Source organism: Triturus cristatus, chromosome 8 (genome assembly GCF_964204655.1).
Source record: "Triturus cristatus chromosome 8, aTriCri1.1, whole genome shotgun sequence".
NCBI lineage: Eukaryota > Metazoa > Chordata > Amphibia > Caudata > Salamandridae > Triturus > Triturus cristatus.
In genome coordinates, this window is record NC_140591.1 from 373973353 (window position 1) to 373991456 (window position 18104).

The following is an 18104-nucleotide window of genomic DNA, read 5'->3' on the forward strand; positions in this document are numbered from 1 at the left end:
GTGAAAACATATAAATGCAGCCTAATAATGTTCAAAACATGGCAATGCTGTAAATTACATATTTTTGCATAGTAGTGCCCCCGTAACCCGTAAGGAAAAAAGGAAGCATCAGGCAAATTATAACACAGCACTGCTTTATTGCCATAAAGCAACATGTAATTGTAGGCATTCGCCAGTAGGCTGCAGTAGAGTATCAAGAATCCAAGAAAACTGACACCTTGCCTTTAAGGCATTAGAGTAGGGGGACCGTGCCTTTAAGGCCTGCCCGTGACCCCCTGCTCCCATGATGCACTACAGGTGACAGTTGGGCCAGTTCTTTTTGGCGGTGCCTCCGCACCTGAGTAGATCTGCCTTCCATACATCACTTATTTAAAGAGAAAACATTGCTCGTCCGGGGAGGTGGGTGGGTCGCTTATGACTTTGATGAGTATACCCCTGGATGAGAACTAGGATTACAGGTAAGTAACTAATCCTTCTCATCCAGGGGATACTCATCAATAGTCATAATCTATGAATAGAGTAGCAAGCCCATACCCAAAGTCTCGCGGACGAGCAACAAAACAGTTAAAACATACATTAAAAGACACATCTTGCATTACAGTTATGCAAATAGGTTCCTCAAAGAGGCCTGCCCCACCTGGGCGTCGGCCTGTGCGTCTGAATCTAGGCAATAATGGCGCGTGAAAGTATGGACTGAGCGCCATGTAGCCGCTTTACAGATCTCAGACATGGGAACGTTGCGAAGGAGTGCTACCGTAGAAGCCTTCCCCCGAGTAGAGTGTGCTCTAGGTTTGCCCTGCAGAACTTTGTGGGACAGTTGGTAAGCCAAAGCTATACAAGAGACAATCCATCTAGAGATAGATCTCTTGGCCGCAGCCAGCCCGGTATTAGTGGGTCCATAGTTAACAAAGAGCCTGTCTGACTTTCTAAGAGTAAGGGTCTTAGCTAGATAGAATTTCAAAACCCTCCGGAGGTCAAGAGAGTGTAGAGCTCTCTCCGGGGGTGTGGTCGGCTGAGGAAAGAAGGTGGGCAACGTGATCACCTGATTAATATGGAAGTCCGAAACCACCTTGGGCAGGAAGCTCGGATGAGTACGGAGCACCACCCTATTAGCATGAAACACCGTGTAAGGTTCCTTGCAGCAGAGGGCCTGAATTTCACTAACCCTACGGGCCGAAGTGATGGCTACTAAGAAGGCAGCCTTCCAGGTCAAATGTTGCAAGGAGGCCTTATGAATCGGCTCAAAAGGACCTCCCATCAGTTTAGAGAGAACGATGTTCAGTTCCCAGGAAGGGGAAGGAGACCTCACAGGTGGGTAAACTTTCTTAAGCCCTTCTAAGAAATCCTTTACCACTGGCATCTGAAAGAATGAGGTCTGGGTAGGAGACTTCCTATAGGCTGTAATAGCAGCTAAGTGTACTCTGATGGAAGAGTACTTTAACCCAGACTTCGCCAAGTACAGTAAGTAGGGGAGAATAACCTGTTCTTGACCCCGGATCGGATCAAGGGTGTTATCTCTACACCAGAAGCAGAATCTTTTCCATTTAAAGCCATACGACTTCCTCGTGGAGGGCCTCTTTGCCTCCCGAAGAATGCTCATACAGTCCGGTGGAAGATCTAGATGTCCGTACTGGATGAATTCAGGAGCCATGCCGTCAAGCGGAGGGAGGGGAGATTGGGGTGGAACACTCTCCCCTTGTCCTTGGTCAGCAAGTTCGGCAGGCATGGCAACCTCCTCTGTGGTACCTCCGACAGCTGGAGTAGATCCGGGTACCACCACTGCCGGGGCCACTCCGGTGCTATTAGGATCATCCGAGTTCTGGCCCTGTAGAACTTCTGAATCACAGCCGGGATGAGAGGGAGAGGAGGAAAAGCGTAAAGCAATGTCCTCGACCAGCTGATCAAAAGCGCGTTCCCCTGCGACCCCCGTTGAGGGAACCTGGAGGCGAAGACGGGGCATTTTTTGTTGTCCGCGTCTGCGAACAGATCGATGTCTGGTATGCCCCACAAGCGGAAGATGTCTTGAGCGACGCCTTCGTTGAGCACCCAGTCGTGCGCTTCGACGAAGTCTCTGCTGAGGCCGTCCGCCTGCACGTTCAGGGTCCCTGGCAGGTGAACAGCGACGATCGTCAGGTTTCTCGCCAGAAGCCATTTCCAGATTGACTGGGCCTCCAGAGACAGGACCCGTGATCTGGTCCCTCCTTGCTTGTTCAGATAGAACATAGTTGTGGTGTTGTCCGTCTGAACCTGAACATAGTCGGTCTGCAGGGATGGGTACAGGGACTTGAGAGCGAGATGGACTGCTCGTAGCTCCAAGAAGTTGATGTGATAGCTCTGCTCGGTAGCGGACCAGAGACCTTGTACTTGAAGCCGGCCCATATGAGCCCCCCAGCCCTGCATGGAGGCGTCTGTGACCACCGTCTGTGTCGGAGGCGCCTGATGGAATGGGACGCCGTGAAGCAGATGGGAGCGCTTCATCCACCACCGGATGGAATCTTTGGCGGCTTGATGAAGGGTAATGTGATCTTCCCAGCGGCCGGTCCTCTGCGACCACTGATCCTCTAGGTCTTGTTGCAGAGGACGCATGTGCAGACGTGCGTTGGGCACGATGTAGATGCACGAGGCCATGGATCCCAGGAGAGATGACACTTGTCTGGCTGTGGGATATTCCGTGCTGAGAAGCGTGCGGCTTTTTTGCAGCATGGAGGATAACCTCTCCTCCGAAGGACACACGCTTGCGCTTGAGGAGTCTAGAGAGGCGCCCAGGTAGTGGATCCGCTGAGTTGGATTGAGGATCGACTTCCGGTAGTTGACCTGAAGGCCCAACGAGTGTAGAAGGTTTAGGCAGAACGAGAGATGACTCTGGAGTTGAACCGGGGTGGAACTTTTTAAGAGCCAGTCGTCTAGATATGGGTAGACGAATATCTTCCGTTTGCGGAGAAATGCAGCCACCACCGCCATGCACTTTGAGAACGTTCGTGGCGCGGACTTGAGGCCGAATGGCAGGACCTTGTATTGATAATGTTGGTGAAAGATGCGAAATCTGAGAAACTTCCGATGTTTCGCTGAGACAGGAATGTGGAAGTATGCATCCTGTAAATCGATGGCACACATCCAGTCCCCTTGGTGTAGATGTGGGAAGATCTGGTGCAGTGCTAGCATCCTGAATTTTTCCCTTCTGAGAAATCTGTTGAGTAGGCGGAGATCGAGGATGGGTCTGTAGTCTCCGATCGCTCCTCTTTTCTGAACAAGAAAATACCGGGAGTACACTCCCCGATTTCTCTGCCTGTTTGGAACTTCCTCTATGGCGTTTTTGGAGAGGAGAGTGGCAACTTCGTCCTTTAAAAGCTTGTTCTGGCTGAGAGGGAGTGGCTGTTTCCGTGGGGGTACCTGCGGAGGGGGAGATTTGAACCTCAGCAAGTAGCCACGCTCTACAATACTCAGCACCCATTTGTCGTTTGTAATTGTATTCCACTCTGCCAGGTGAGCGGTAACACTTCCTCCCACCGGAGTGGCGAACGAGTGCGGAGGAAGTAAGTTTTCACTGCTTGGGAGGTTGCTTGTTAGAGGACTGCTGCTGTTTAGCATTTCCTCTTCCTCTGCCCCGGCCCCTTTGCTGAAACTGGGACCTCTGTTGGTTTTGAGAGGACCATTGGGGCGTTTGAACGCGCTGGTGAAAGGCACGTTTGTCGCCCTGGCGAAAGCGCTTGCGGAACTCTTTGCGTTTTTCCAGTCCCACAGCCTTTACAGTGTCCAATTCCGTTTTCATCTTGCTCATTTGGTCGTCCGCATGAGCTCCAAATAGCGATGATCCATTAAACGGCAGGTTAAGAATCCTTTTCTGCGCATCTGGTTTGAGGGCTGTTAATCTGAGCCAGGCCGAACGGCGGGAGCAGATGCCATGGGAGTAGCCATGCGCGGCTAGGTCTGATGCATCCGCCGCTGCGCTTATTACTTGGTTGGCCACCAGTCCGCCTTCATGTAGGATCTCCGTGAAGTCCTGCCTGTCCTCCCTAGGCAATTTCTCCACGAATCTGGCCAGGGAATCCCATAGGGAACGATCATACCTCCCTAGCAGGGCTGAAGCGCTAGCGACCTTCATGTGCGCGGCAGATGTGTTGCACATTCTCCTGCCGTAGGAGTCCATAAGCTTGCTGTCCTTCTCAGGGGGGACAGAAGCAGATATTGAGGCTGAGTGAGACTTCATGGCCGCCGCCACTATCACCGAATCCGCTGGCGGGTCCGCCCTCAAGAATAAAGGGTCCTCGGCCGGAGCCTTGTACTTCTTTGCTATTCTCGAGGGGACCGAGCCCGCTGTAGCCGGTGTAAGGAACGTGGCCATCGCTGGTGCTAACAATCCTGGCACCAACGGGAGCAGAGGTCTGGGAGCTGACCGATGGTGTAAAGTGTCAAAGATCACAGAAGTGGGTGCCTGAGGGGCGTGCAGTGCGATGTTCAACTTTTGCGCCCCTCTACCCAGGACGTCCGAGAACGTTATAATGTCATCCACCGGGGACACTCGCGATGGAGGCGTGGATGAAAAAGTAGGGGAGTAGTCCCGGACTGAGGATCTTGTGGATGCAGTCCCAGTGGACGACCTGGTGCGTCGCCTCTTGTGGGAGCGTTCGCTTTGGTGAGCCCTTGATCCTGATCTGCGCTTGGACGGAGATCTTGGACGTTTTGGCGCGGTGCGACGGTCCCTGGAACGAGACCGGCGTGGTGAAATTGGCCGTGGATCCCTCGGAGGCGATTTACTCCTGCGCGGTGGGGAATACATGCGGGAGTAGTCCGATCCCGGACTCCGACATGCGGCAGCGCCCACATCTCGTAACCAGCGCGGTGACAGTCCAAACCGCTCTGGAGCCTCGGGTGATCTTTCTGGAGATATTTGCACGATGTGCAGTCCCGGAGATGATGACTGTTCTCCTGGGGACCTCTCCGCGGGCGGTCCAGCCTTCGCCCTCGACGTCGAATCCCTTGACGTCGACGACGTCTGCGTCACCATCGGCAAGTGTGAGGTATGCCGTTCTGGTCTCGACGCCGGTCGTGGAGACCTCGATGTCGATCTCCTCTTCTCTGGCACCTGACGTCGGCTAGATGACCTCGACGTCGGCCGTGTCTTCGACGTCGACCTCTCTCGCCGTCGACTGGGCGACTTCGACGTCGACCTCTCTCGCCGTCGACTGGGCGACTTCGACGTCGACCTCTCTCGACGTCGACCGGGCGACTTCGACGTCGACCTCTCTCGACGTCGACTGGGCACCTTCGACGTCGACCTCTCTCGACGTCGACGTGGTGATCTTGACGGCGACCTCTCTCGACGTCGACTTCTTGACGTCGATGTTCCTCTCGACGTCGACCTTCTATGTCGCCGAGTGGGGGTAACCATCGACGGCGACCGGCCCACTCGCGGCGGAATGTACGTCGCCGCATCTCTCGACGTCGACCCCCTCGAGGGTGGCGGAGAGTGTCTCGACGTCGACGGAAGCCTCGACGTCGACGGAGACAGTTCAGATGTCACCAGACTAGCAGCCTTCGAGCCCGAAGGGCCGCCTCTCGACGCCGACTTACTTTTGCGCGGCGGAGAATCTTGATGGTGGGATGAATCCCTTGACGCCGAAGTTCTCTGCCTCTTCGCCGGCATCCTCGACGTCGACGGCGAACCTCTTGGACTCCTGGTCTTCTTGGAGCCCGGGGAGCTGGTATGTCGCCGTTTCTGTACTTGCGTAGCTGAAGAAGGTGGTCTTGATGAGGAATGCTCGCCTTCACGACGGCTTCGTTCCTTCTCCAGTCTTGCATGCAGTTTAATGCGCTCTCTGTCCCTCAGAGTGCGCTTTGAGAACTTCTGGCAGTGGGGACACTGGTCAGGATCGTGTTTTGATGGTAAACACACAATACACACCGAGTGTGGATCCAACAGTGCCATTTTATTACCACAAGAAGGGCATTTCCTAAATAAAGGAGACATTCTGACTGGAAAAAAATTGGAAAATTCACTGGAACCAGCAGAATTAGCCCTTATAAGCCAGAAAACGTCGAAAAAAGCTAGAAAAAGCTGTAATTCAAAATTTCAGTCAAAAAACTGAAGAGCTCAAGCTCCAGGATCCTCACAGAAGGAGCCGGAAAAAAGAACTGGCCCAACTGTCACCTGTAGTGCATCATGGGAGCAGGGGGTCACGGGCAGGCCTTAAAGGCACGGTCCCCCTACTCTAATGCCTTAAAGGCAAGGTGTCAGTTTTCTTGGATTCTTGATACTCTACTGCAGCCTACTGGCGAATGCCTACAATTACATGTTGCTTTATGGCAATAAAGCAGTGCTGTGTTATAATTTGCCTGATGCTTCCTTTTTTCCTTACGGGTTACGGGGGCACTACTATGCAAAAATATGTAATTTACAGCATTGCCATGTTTTGAACATTATTAGGCTGCATTTATATGTTTTCACATATGTATATATATATATATTTATATATATGTATTTTCTATATGCTCCGGGATCCCGCACATGGGCGGGGATTATTCATAGATTATGACTATTGATGAGTATCCCCTGGATGAGAACCTAGATACATTTTGAAGAGGCGTAATGTCACGGGGTTCCTGTAAAAGCACTCGCAGCATCTCTACCTCACAGTGGCATACCTGCACGAGCCACTCACTCAAAACAAGCATTGGCATAGCCAATAGGTCTCGCCTTTGGGACCTTATAAGTGTTTAGCCATGCAACACTTCATGTTATTGCACCAAGGATATTGTGCTGGATAAACAATTATAAGGCCCCAAAGGCGAGACCTATTGGCTATGCCAATGCTTGTTTTACATGGTCACCCCTATATGTTGTCTGGTATGATGTGATTTTGACTGGAAGTGCACTGGCTTCCTTCTAACCAGGTCCCCAGTGCCAGATCTCTTTCCAAAACTGTACAATTGTTTAATCCAATTGGCAATACCTTTAGCATCTTCTGTAAGTCCCCAGTAAATGGTACCCCTGGTACCTAGACTTGAGGTACTAAAGATAGTCCCTAAGGGCTGCAACATGAATTGTGCAACCCTAAGGAACCCTTCACCAACCACATGCAAGGCTGCCATTGCAGACTGTATGTGTTGGTCCAGATAAAAGTGAAAACACAACATGCCACACATCCCTGTGTGACATGTCCCCTAACACTGCATGCAGTATTTGTAAGCCACCCCTACAGCAGGCTTTAGAGCCCTAAGACAGGGTGCATAATATTACATGTGAGGGCATACCTGCATGAGCAGATATGCCTCTGTGCTGGACAGTTCTATTACTGCCAGTGCAAGTGACAGGGGAAGCCATCCTAAACCATGTACTGGACACTGGAGAAAACGAGTTCCCAGCTACATGACTTCACTGAAGATAGGAATGTTTGGCATCAAACACCTCATATTGATAAACCCACACTGATTCCAGTGTTGGATTTATTAATAGATGCAGCCAGAGGGCACCTTAGATGTGCCCCCTGAAAAGCAACCAGCCGCTGGTGTGTTGAGTGACTGGTCTCTGTCAGTCTGCCACCGATTCACGTTTTTACCTCCTAGGGTGAGAGCTTTGTGCTCTCAGGAGGTCAGCAACAAAGCCTGCCCAGGAAGGGGCCGTCACACCACCTCCGACAGGATGACCTGCTGACAAGCACTCCTAGCTTCAAAGAGCTGCCGCATTTGAAATGCGAGTCTGGCCCCCTCACGGAAGAGGAAGCCAAACCCCCTATCCAGACCCTCTTTGGCACCTGGACAGGCAGAAAAATTAGCTACGGTGGGAGGCCTACCTGACCAGTTAGTACCAATCCTAAGGTGGGCTACCTGAAGTGGACTAAACTTTTCAGACGTGGCTATCTTTGTGAGGGCAACCCTAGGATCTTTAGGACAGAGTTAAGCCCACTTCCAAGAGGAAGTGGTAATATAGGGGGCGCAGTGACCCCAAGGGTCAATAGTCCATTGGCTACTACCCTGACTTCCCTAACACCTCTAAATTAGGGGCATTTAGGGGAGCCCCCGGCCGCAGAAAATCAGATCCTGCCGACCTGAAACAAGAAGACGGATGTGAAGAGTAACACCTACGAGGACAGTAGACCCAGCAACTGACTTGGCTCTAACCTTGCCAGCCTGCCGGCTGACTTTGCTCATTTCACCAAAAGACGACTTACCCTGCAGCTGCTGAGGCCCCGAAGCCCGGGAGACCTGCCAGCATTTAACCCAGGAACTAAGGCCTCCCCAGAAGTAGAAGACCAGCTTCCCTGCATCCTGCAGGCACCCGAAGATTCCTGAGAGGACTTTGTGACTGCAGAAAACCGACAGTTCAGGACACCAATGCACCCATCTTTTCAAGCCAGAGTTGAAATTGGCCAACTGTGTCAACCTGGTCCCCCAGCCTCCCAGAGACCGAGTCCACAGTGGTTTTGAACCCAGTGAACTTTTCAATGACGCCTGCAGCCTCTGGACGCAACTGCTCCGATAAGAAAAACCCGACGCCTAAAGACCCCTCTGCACCCATCACCCCTGGGCCGTGGAGAAGAGGACCAAAGGTGTCCCCTTGTACTCTAGCATTGTGAGGTCTGAGCCCCCTGTTGGTTCAGCCCGACTAGACTCTCAGCCAGAGCCTGCAGTCTCTTTTCGCAGAGACGGATTCCCATACAGTAACATTGGGCACCCAATGCTGTTTTGCACCCCTGCATCCGGCCGCGCTGGTGGTGATCTACTAGCACTGCCTTTGACCTTGCCCACCACTCACCTTTGATTGGTTCTGTAAGTCGCGGTACTGTTCTTCCTTCCATAGGATAACATTACAGCTTCCTAATATTGAGTGTCATCTTTTAGAACTCAAATGTATTTCTCTTTAAAAGCATACTCATCTGAACTAACGGATTCTGGAGTCTAAACATATATAAATATACTTGCTATTTTTATAAATTGTTGTGGATCTCCTTCTTGATTCTTATGTATCATTTATTGACTATTGTGTGTATTTGCAGCGGTCTTGATATCCACTAATAAGCCTAAGGTTGCTCAACCACACTACCCCCTGGAAGAGCACCTTGGGATTGCTAGAGCAAGTCATTGTCCACTCACCAGGACTCTTTGCATGATACATCTCATTCTGATATATCATATAAAGAGCTAGCTTCCTAGAGGCTATCGCTAATTGTAGATGAGAACAAAAAATGTTACACTCTTCCAGTGCATAGCATGATATCCCTTGAAAGAAACAGCAAAAGAGCAACTCATAATTTCCCAGATCAGAAATTATAAATGCCCCATATGCATGCATTTCTGACATTGCTTGAATTCAAAAACAATTTCAGCAGCACTCCTGAAAACAACAACTATTCTACACTAAGAATGATTTCCTTCTCTACACAGACACGATTTCCCACCTCATGAAACACTTCCTGCGCACACACTAACTTAAAGGGTGCTTCCTCATATTTTCACCCTTGATATGGACTTACACATTTCTTTGACAGGAGTACATTTCTGAACATCTCTAATGAGCATATGCCTGCCAAACATTTATGAATATCAACAACTTGCAAGTCTGATGGTATGTGTATACTTTCGCAGACAAACTGACCCTGGAACACCCACAATCTGGCCATTTGAGAAGATTTACTCACAGACAGTAGTCTGCCTTATAGGCAGAATATAGTTGTGACTAAATCAATGTGTATGTGCAAATTTATGCTTTGTGACTCAATGAAGTGAAGTTTCCTATTTTTGTGCCACATAATGTTGCAAACGCATTTGTGAACTCAAACCCACCTGGCCAATATGTATAATGTTTGTCAGAGTCTTGAGTGTATTCACAAAGGTGGCACATTTTAATGTACTAAAATAGATCTTTTTCTACGAAAACTAGCAGTTTCGTAAGCAAATAAGAGCTTATTTCAAACCGAAAAGAGTTAACTTTGATTTGAGGATGGGAAAAGCAAACTTTCGATCCAAAGATGGACCACAAATGATTTGCAAATACACACAAACATCTGATCATTTTGGAAATGGAGAGTGTGACTGTTCATCGCAAAGTCAATTGTTGAAACACACTTCTCTTTCTCTTAGGGGAAATATCATTTTATTGCATGGTACAGTAATTCACCATGTCAATAAAATATACACAGGCTAAGTTCCATACTTTCTGCCTATAATTAAGAGAGCGGAACAGGAAAGCATGTCGAACAACAAAATGCCATTTACCTTTATGTTTGGCTCCTTTTCACTTTCTTCCAAATACAAGTCATACAGCTTTTGAAAGACAGATTTCCTGAAAAATATGATTTCAAGTTTAAATTAACAAAAAGGGTGTTTAATTTCACTAATAGGCTGTTATAGCAAACAATTACTTTCCTTACCAGCCAGGTACCACAACAAGTCAACTTCACAAAACTAGGAATGTTACATCACAATAAAGGATCACATTTTCTCTACCTTCCGCCAGATGAATGTTTTCTCTTTGGAGGTCTCTGACAGGCACTTTCAATGACATACTAAATAAATGAAAGACAAAAATAGTTTCAATAAAGATGCTTAAAAATATAGCTTAAGTCAGCTTAACCAGCTGCATATCTAGCATAGCATGGAATGCAAACTAAAATATACAACCAAAATTGCATTGCCTTCGGAACACTGGGCATGTATCAATGAAACAGGAGAGCTTAAATATTCTCAGGATCACTTTGCATCTTTTGTCACTATCAGTCAGAAAAAAACAAATACGTTTTGAAATAAATAAACTATGCGGTTTAGCGGAGGGTTTGGAGGCATCTCGCCTCATAATCTCATATGAAACTGAACCGTATCAGAAAGAGAACTCCAATGAAACATTGTGTGTGTAGAGTTTGATAGTATATGGTGTTGAAGACTTGCATTCAGCAAAGTAATGGAGGATTCCCTAAAAAGATTTGGCTGACATGCTACATCTGTTCATGGCCATCTGCCTGAGACCATAAAGAGTGATGCAGTCCATCAGTGTGGCGTTTCAGCTGGAGCTCCAGCTGCCTCATATTCGCAAACCGACTTATCTTGTGCTCAGGTCACCTAGTAGCCGCAATTGAATGCACTGGACAACAGTATAACACAACCTTGCGAGCAGGAGGTGGAATGGCATACATGTTATGACGGTTAGTTCATGGCTCAGAAAGTGCTGGGACTTTCTACCACCCCAGGACAATACTATATAATAGAAAAGGCTTGAGATAAACAATGTGGGGAATTAGGACAGGAGGAAATTATGTGCATGGGTGCTTATTATCAAAGGAGTAATAAAGGTGTCATTCTTTCCACTGTAGGTGCTGTCATCCACAAGGCACAGTAGCATCAGAAGGTTAACAAAGTACAAGCATTTGACTCCTTTGATTTCACCGTAGAGTAAGAAACACAAGTGATATGACTGCTGACCAGAGGTACCCCTGGAAATTAAAGACACATATTCTCTGCATAGGACCAAATAACTACATCACAGCGATGTAAAGAGGTGGGTGTAGTCCTGGCTCTCATGCCTCTTGATACATTGGCGAAATCCAAGATAAAAAATCTGCTCAATCCAAACAGTGCTCTTGTCCTTCTCAGACTGAAAAAGAAACCCTTTCTCTTTGGGACTTAAGTTTAGGGCTTCAACACTTTTTTTCATTCCCATGCCTCTTGTGGTGGCTTGGTAGGTCTTTGTAAGTATGGGCTATGTTGGGATGTTGTTGAATGGTTACAGTGGTTGGAGTCTGTCATATTGTACTTAGCCAGTCTCAGCTAGGCTGAGACTGCTGTGACATATGAGCATTCTTTAAATGACATGTTAACTTTCCAGGATTGGAATAAGGCGACTTTTGGTAAAGCTGTATGAGCTTTCCATCTGAAAACAATGTACACAACACATTTCAACAAACACCTAACCCTGCAAAACATAGAACACCTCCCTTCATTGCAGAAATGTAATAGGAGAAAGGGTAAAATTGCACTCCTGAGAATGTTACATATACATATAGCCAAAACAAAACTTTACACATTTGAATACATAGGGAGGCTTAGAGATTCACCAACAACAATGTTAAAAAACAACAATACCACAGTATCCCTCAACCTTTATTATCTTTGCAATTGCTTATCATAATTTCTCGATATTTAACTGAAAGAACATTCTACTGGAACATTTCTCAATCATAGTTTCCTAATACGTTCTGTCCCTCTTCACATTTATACACAGGTTTATTCAGGCTTTTATTCAAATAAGGGTAATAATGGCTACCCCCTCATCAACGGTTAACATTATGCCATTCATTTCATTCCACGCATAGTTTAAGTTTTTCTATTAACAAATAAAAATCTAGTACCATTACAAGAAGTAAACACTTAAATGTAACCGTCGCAATAGAATTTAATAATAAGGTATACCTAACAAGTACTCAATTAAGCTGGTTAAGATCACTGTAGATGTTTATGACATAATCACATCACAGAAAGCATTTGTCTATTGTGATGTTACTTTACTTCCGAGTCCTTTTCAGTAACTTCCTCATCCAGATTTGTCATCGCAATGTATTGAAGTAATTATTAAACATGATCAAAGATTTCGTTGTAATAATGCCTCGATGGGTGAGCTACAGCTGATGATTTATTGGAGCAGCTACGCTTGCCACCTAGATTTAGGATTCTACACTAGCCGTAGCGGCGCTGCCACCCTGGAACTAGAGGGTGCCAATTTCTTAACAGCCATTGCGAGCCTGTCGCTCAAAATCAGATGTTTCGGGTGTAGGAAGCTGGCTCTGCATATACTATACCAAAGTAAGGTATAGTGTGCACAGAGTCCAGTGGAATCCAAAAGGTACGCAGAAGTAAAGTAGATAGAACCTCACTCTCTATTTGTGGTAGTGTGGTCGAGCAGTAAGGCTTTGTCAGAGGACAGTGTTAAGCATTTGTTGTACCCACTCAGTCAGCAAATGAATTCACACACTCACAGACTGACCTTCAGACCAATTGTTTTTGTATAAAAATATTCTTTTAGCTATTTTATTTTCTAGAACCAAGCATGCCTGGCACAGGTAAGCAATACATTCTTTACAGTAATAATGCAGTTTGTAAATAGTTGGAATTGTAAATGTACTTTGATTTGATTACAGTAGTGTTACTGATAATGCAATGCTTTTCAGAATACAGTACATATACTTTGATTAGAATTTTTAGTAAAATTACAAGTAAGTTACTTTTGAGATTACTTTTCTTACACAGTGTAGTATACTTGGATACTAACTGGGACATTTCCTGTAAACAGGTAAGTAAAATCGTTTTTGTTAATTAGTACAATTTTTAGGAATTTCTTTAGGTTTTCCAACTCCACACTTGAAACTTTTCACAGAAAAATAGCAAATGTTAGCTATAGAGGAAAATAGTGTTATCAGTTTAAAGGCAAGTACTTTGTAGTGGGAGTTGGTATTCTGGGGTTAGGCTCAGGGGTTCCCCCCGGGTCAAAGATGCACTCTCGTTACACCCTCAGCAGCACTAGGGCAGCTGGGTGCAGAGTGCTGTGGCCCAATGTTGCCCAACGTTATCCAATGGGGGAATAGGGGCCTCCGGTTGGTGGCTGCTGGACGAGCAGGCCACAGGGTGGTGGGAGCAAAGCTCCTGGACTTAAGCTCAGGGCAAATGGGGGTTTGGGCCAGCACAAAAGATACACCCTCAGCGGCACTGGGGCAGCTGGGGGCAGAGTGCTGTTTTGGCGTCGGAAGCCCTGTAGCTTTCAATGGGGAGTCTCCAGTTTGCAAAAGCACTGCAGGCTCAGGAAAGGTCTCCTGGGTGCAACCACCACTTGGGGATCTTGGGAGTTGGTTAGGCACCGTCGGTGGGCCACCCAAGGCCGTGGGGAGTCGGGTGCAGGGGTGCCTTTTAGGGTCTCATCTTCTTACCAGCTCCTGGTCGCAGTTGGGAGAACCTTCCGGTTTGAGGCTGCAGGCAGGTCAGGGGCGCCGGATCTCGGGCCAGGATCGCTGGGGGGGAGGGGGGAGGGGGGATATCTTCTTGGTGTTGGGCCACTCCAAATCGGGCCGGGGACGTAGGGTGCAGACCCGCGGATCCTTGCGTAACTGGAGTCTATTTTTGAACAAATCCGGTGTTCACGGGAGACAGAGTCTTTGGCATTGAAGGCAGGCAGACCCTCCGGGTTTCTTGAGGTTGCTGGCTGCAGGATACACCGGTATTTCGCTGGAGCAGGTTCGAGGTGGGGACAGGCCAGTAGGGCTGGGGCCAAGTCAGTGGGCTTCCTCTTCTTGTTAGCTTTGGCACAGCTGTTCGGTCCTTCTTTTCTTCTTGCAGGTTCTTGTCTGAGGAAACAAGGTTCACGGGTGCCCCTAAATACTAGATTTAGGGGCATTACAGATTGGTAAAAAGGTTGGGACCAATGGGAGCCTGCCCTGGGGTGGGTACACCCCCTATTATGCCACCCTCCAGTGGGAGGGGAGCATAAGCCTTTCCCTGGTTGGCAGAGTCCCCCCATCTGCATCATGGTGGGGACTGAGATGTGTGCTTCACCTCGCCTCCCCCACTTGAGGAGTGGAGTTGGAAGGGGTGGGCACACCTCTCTTCCTCACTTGTTTTGCCCGTCGGTTCTCCCGCCCAAAGTGGGGGTCAGAACCAGTGGGGACCAGTTGCTGAAAGTAGCAAGTGGCCTGGGGAAGCTCACAAAGACGGCAAGCCTTTGAAGCGTCCCCTTTGTGGACCCTGTCCATCCTGGGGGAGGAGGCTTGGCACCTCATCCCAGGATGTGCATTGTTCCAGGCCCCCCGAGAACAGCAAGCTCTCGACCCAGGGGTCCACAAACATGTCTGGTGGTGGCAGCTGAAAGCAGCCACTCAGCCTGTACACTAGTGGTAGGTCGTTTTTCAAGGGGCAGCTCTAAGATGCTCTCCGTGTGCATTTTTCATTAAATCCCACACTGGCATCAGTGTGGGTTTGCCAGTGTGGGGTTAAATGTGCTGAGAAGTTTGATACTAAACGTCTCAGTTTTCAGTGTGGCCTTTATGGTGCTGTGGAGTTTGTAATGAGAAACTCCCAGTACCATATACACTTAATGGTAGCACTGCACTTACAATGTCTAAGAATGGACTTAGACCCTGTAGGGGTACAGGACTCATGCACCTGTACCCTCACCACTGGTATATTGCACCCAGCAGCTAGAGGGGTGACTGATCTATGCCAGGGCAGTGGGTTGTAGGCATGGCACACAGGGATGTGTGCCATGTCGAATCTTCACTTTGTTCTGCACCAAGACACGCAGCCTGCAAAGGCAGTGTGTGTGTGTAATGGTACAGGGCCTCTAAGGGTGACACAATAAGTCCTGCAGCCCTTAGAGATCTTCCCTGGTCACAGTACCCTCCGTACCTGTGGTACCATTTACCAGGAGCTGACCTGTGGCCAGAGATGCCAAATGGGTTTGGGTTGGTTTTGGGGAAAGAACACAGGCCCTCAGAACCTGATTAGCAGGGACCCAGGGCACATCAAGTCAAAAGTGCATCAGTAGTCTGGCAAAATGTGTGTGTGTGTGTGTGTGGGGGGGGGGGTGTTACTGCAACAGAAACCCAGCTTCTCACACTCCTGGAAAGCACCCTCTCCACAGCTTTTAGGGTTTGGAAACTGAGTCTAGACTTTTGCATGGGGTTGGAAGAACCCGTCTTCAAGGGCCGGGGTTGTCCTCAGAAACACACACGTATATGGCAGTGCTGGGCGGCCTATAGAGGAATTGTATTGACCCCACCACCTACTTTACTAGATTTAGAGGTGCTGTCCCATATATAACTTTGTTTCCATATGTACTGTCACCAAATTACTGAATGGGTTGGCAAGCCGAGACAACATCCAGGGACTAGATCATTTTGCAGTGATATTATTCCATTCTACTTTGATCGCAGATGGTTGTGTTTTCTTTTTGAATTTGGGTACATTGTTAAATTATGCAAGTGCAATCCTTGCTTATACATATCAGCATTATTTCTCGTCGATATACGTATAATGTGTCTCTTGGGGCATGATGTTAGAAAACAAAATTCAATAAAGTATGTTTATAAAAAAAAAGGTAAGTAAGTTTTTCAGGAAAAATACTTCAGTCTTTTAAAAGTCGACACTTGGTGCAATTTTCAAATAGTTCAATGTTATCCTATGGAGGAAAACAACTATGCAATTTTACCGGTGTAGGAAGCTGGCTCTGTATATAGTGTTACCACTAGGTGTTTATACCGTGCACAGTCCAGGTGTTCCCCAAAAGTGTATTGGGATCAATGTAAAACTCAAAGTACTCTATTAGTGGTAGTGTGGGCGAGCAGCCTTAGGCCAAACAGAGGAGTGGAAGACATTTATTGCACAACTTTGATCAATAATACATACAAGACTCAAAAAGGAGATCCACACCAATTTTAGAAAAATAAGCTTTGTTTGAATTTTATTAGAAGACCAAGATCTTCCCATTAAGGGAAGTAATTTTTTTAATATAAACACTTTTCACTTTCAAAATCGACACTTAGAACAATTTCTGCACAGTCTAATGTTATCCTATGGGAAAACAATATTGCAGTTAAACAAGTCCAGTCCAGGTGAGTACCAAAACTGCACCACCAGCGGCACAGGGGTGGTTGGGTGTAGAGGTCAAATTCGGAGTCTGGCCCAATGTGTTTCAATGGAGACAGGGGGTGCTCGGACCCACACTGCTTGCAGGTAGGTAAATCGGTTGCAGGGGCCAAGCTTTGGGGGTTAGGACCAGCACGGGGGGGACCACAAAGAAGCACTAAACATACACTGCCAGCAGCCCTGGGGCAGCCAGGTGCAGGGTGCAAATTCAGCATCCAGCACCCAATGCTTTTCAAGGAGGATTCCGTTTTCAACAAACAGGCTGCAGGCGCTGTCCCGGAGTTTTCAGGAATCAGACCAACGACAGCAGAGGTAAGTAGGGATGAAGAGACTCATAGGGGTACTGTCGGTTCAGCTCACCAAGGCCCAGGGGCTTCGGGTGCAGGGGTGCATTTCGACGTCGGAGTCTTCTTACCAGAGCAGGTCATGGTCAAGGGGAACGTCTGGATTCACTCTGCAGGGGTCCTCTTGGAGTCCAGGAGACGTCAGCCAATGCTGAATTCGAGGTCCGGATTGCTGGGGAGACTTCACTGCACAGGTGAGCCACTCAGACTCTGGCCATGGGCATCGGGTGCAGAGTGGGCAGGAGACGCGGATCCGAAGTCCTTGGAGTTCGGTTCTTAGACAACAGGTCCGCTGTCCACAGGAGACTGGGGTCTTTTTTAAAAGGCAGCAGTCCCCCCAGGGTTTTCAGAGGTCGCTGACTGCAGGACAGGTCGCCGGGTCATTGAAACTGGAGACAGGCCAGTAGGGCTGGGGCAGAGGCGGTCGCCGTCTTCAGGCTTCTCTGCAGGGAGCTCTTCTTTCTTCTTAGTTCATCGCAGATCCGATTTCCAGGTCTGGAGTGCCACCTAAATACTGAAATTAGGTGCGTTTTAGGGGAGTAGCAGGTAGGGCCAATGGGCACCTTATCTGGGGTGACTACACCCTCACTTATGCCACCCTCCTGTGGGAGGGGTCTCCCCATCTTCGAGATGGCGTGGACTGAAAGATGAGATTCAACACGCCTCCCCCACCTAAGGGATGGAGTTGACAGAGATGGGCACACTTCTTATTCTCCTAGGTTTTTCCCGCCTTAAGTGGGGGTGTAAACCAGTGACTGCCAGCTGCTGCAAGCAGCTGAGGCTGGGGGCCACATTACAAAGGTGACAGGCCTTTGAAGCTTCACCTTCAAGCCCTGGCCAATCCTGGAGGAGGAAGTGTGACACCTCTGCCCAGGATGGGCATTGTTGCTGGTCCCAGAGATTAGAGGCTCTCAACCCAGGGTTCCAGAAATCTGTCTGTGTGTTTGATATTTGTACTGCCTTGCATGGCACTGCTGCTGTTTTTTGACCTAAAAATCTAATAAAGAGATTTTTTTTTTTTTTTTAAACCTGTGTTTGTGGCAGGCTACCTTAAGCCAGTCTAAGACCACACCAGAGTTGGTAGGTTTTCAGGGGGCACATCTGAGGTACCCTCTGGGTACATGGTGTAATAAATACCGCACT

General features: G+C 48.2%; 1 protein-coding gene across 4 annotated transcripts in view; it reads right to left on the reverse strand.

Annotated features, from left to right (window-relative positions):
- SUPT20H (SPT20 homolog, SAGA complex component) overlaps window positions 1–18104 on the reverse strand; it is a 393294-nt gene that overhangs the window by 319824 nt on the left and 55366 nt on the right. For all 4 annotated transcript variants that reach the window (XM_085621731.1, XM_085621733.1, XM_085621730.1 and 1 more), the window contains exons 5-6: window positions 10444–10502; window positions 10213–10279 (exon numbers count right to left, since the gene is read on the reverse strand). In XM_085621731.1, the coding sequence (XP_085477857.1) occupies window positions 10213–10279; window positions 10444–10502 (126 nt within the window). The remainder of the gene's footprint in view (window positions 1–10212; window positions 10280–10443; window positions 10503–18104) is intronic.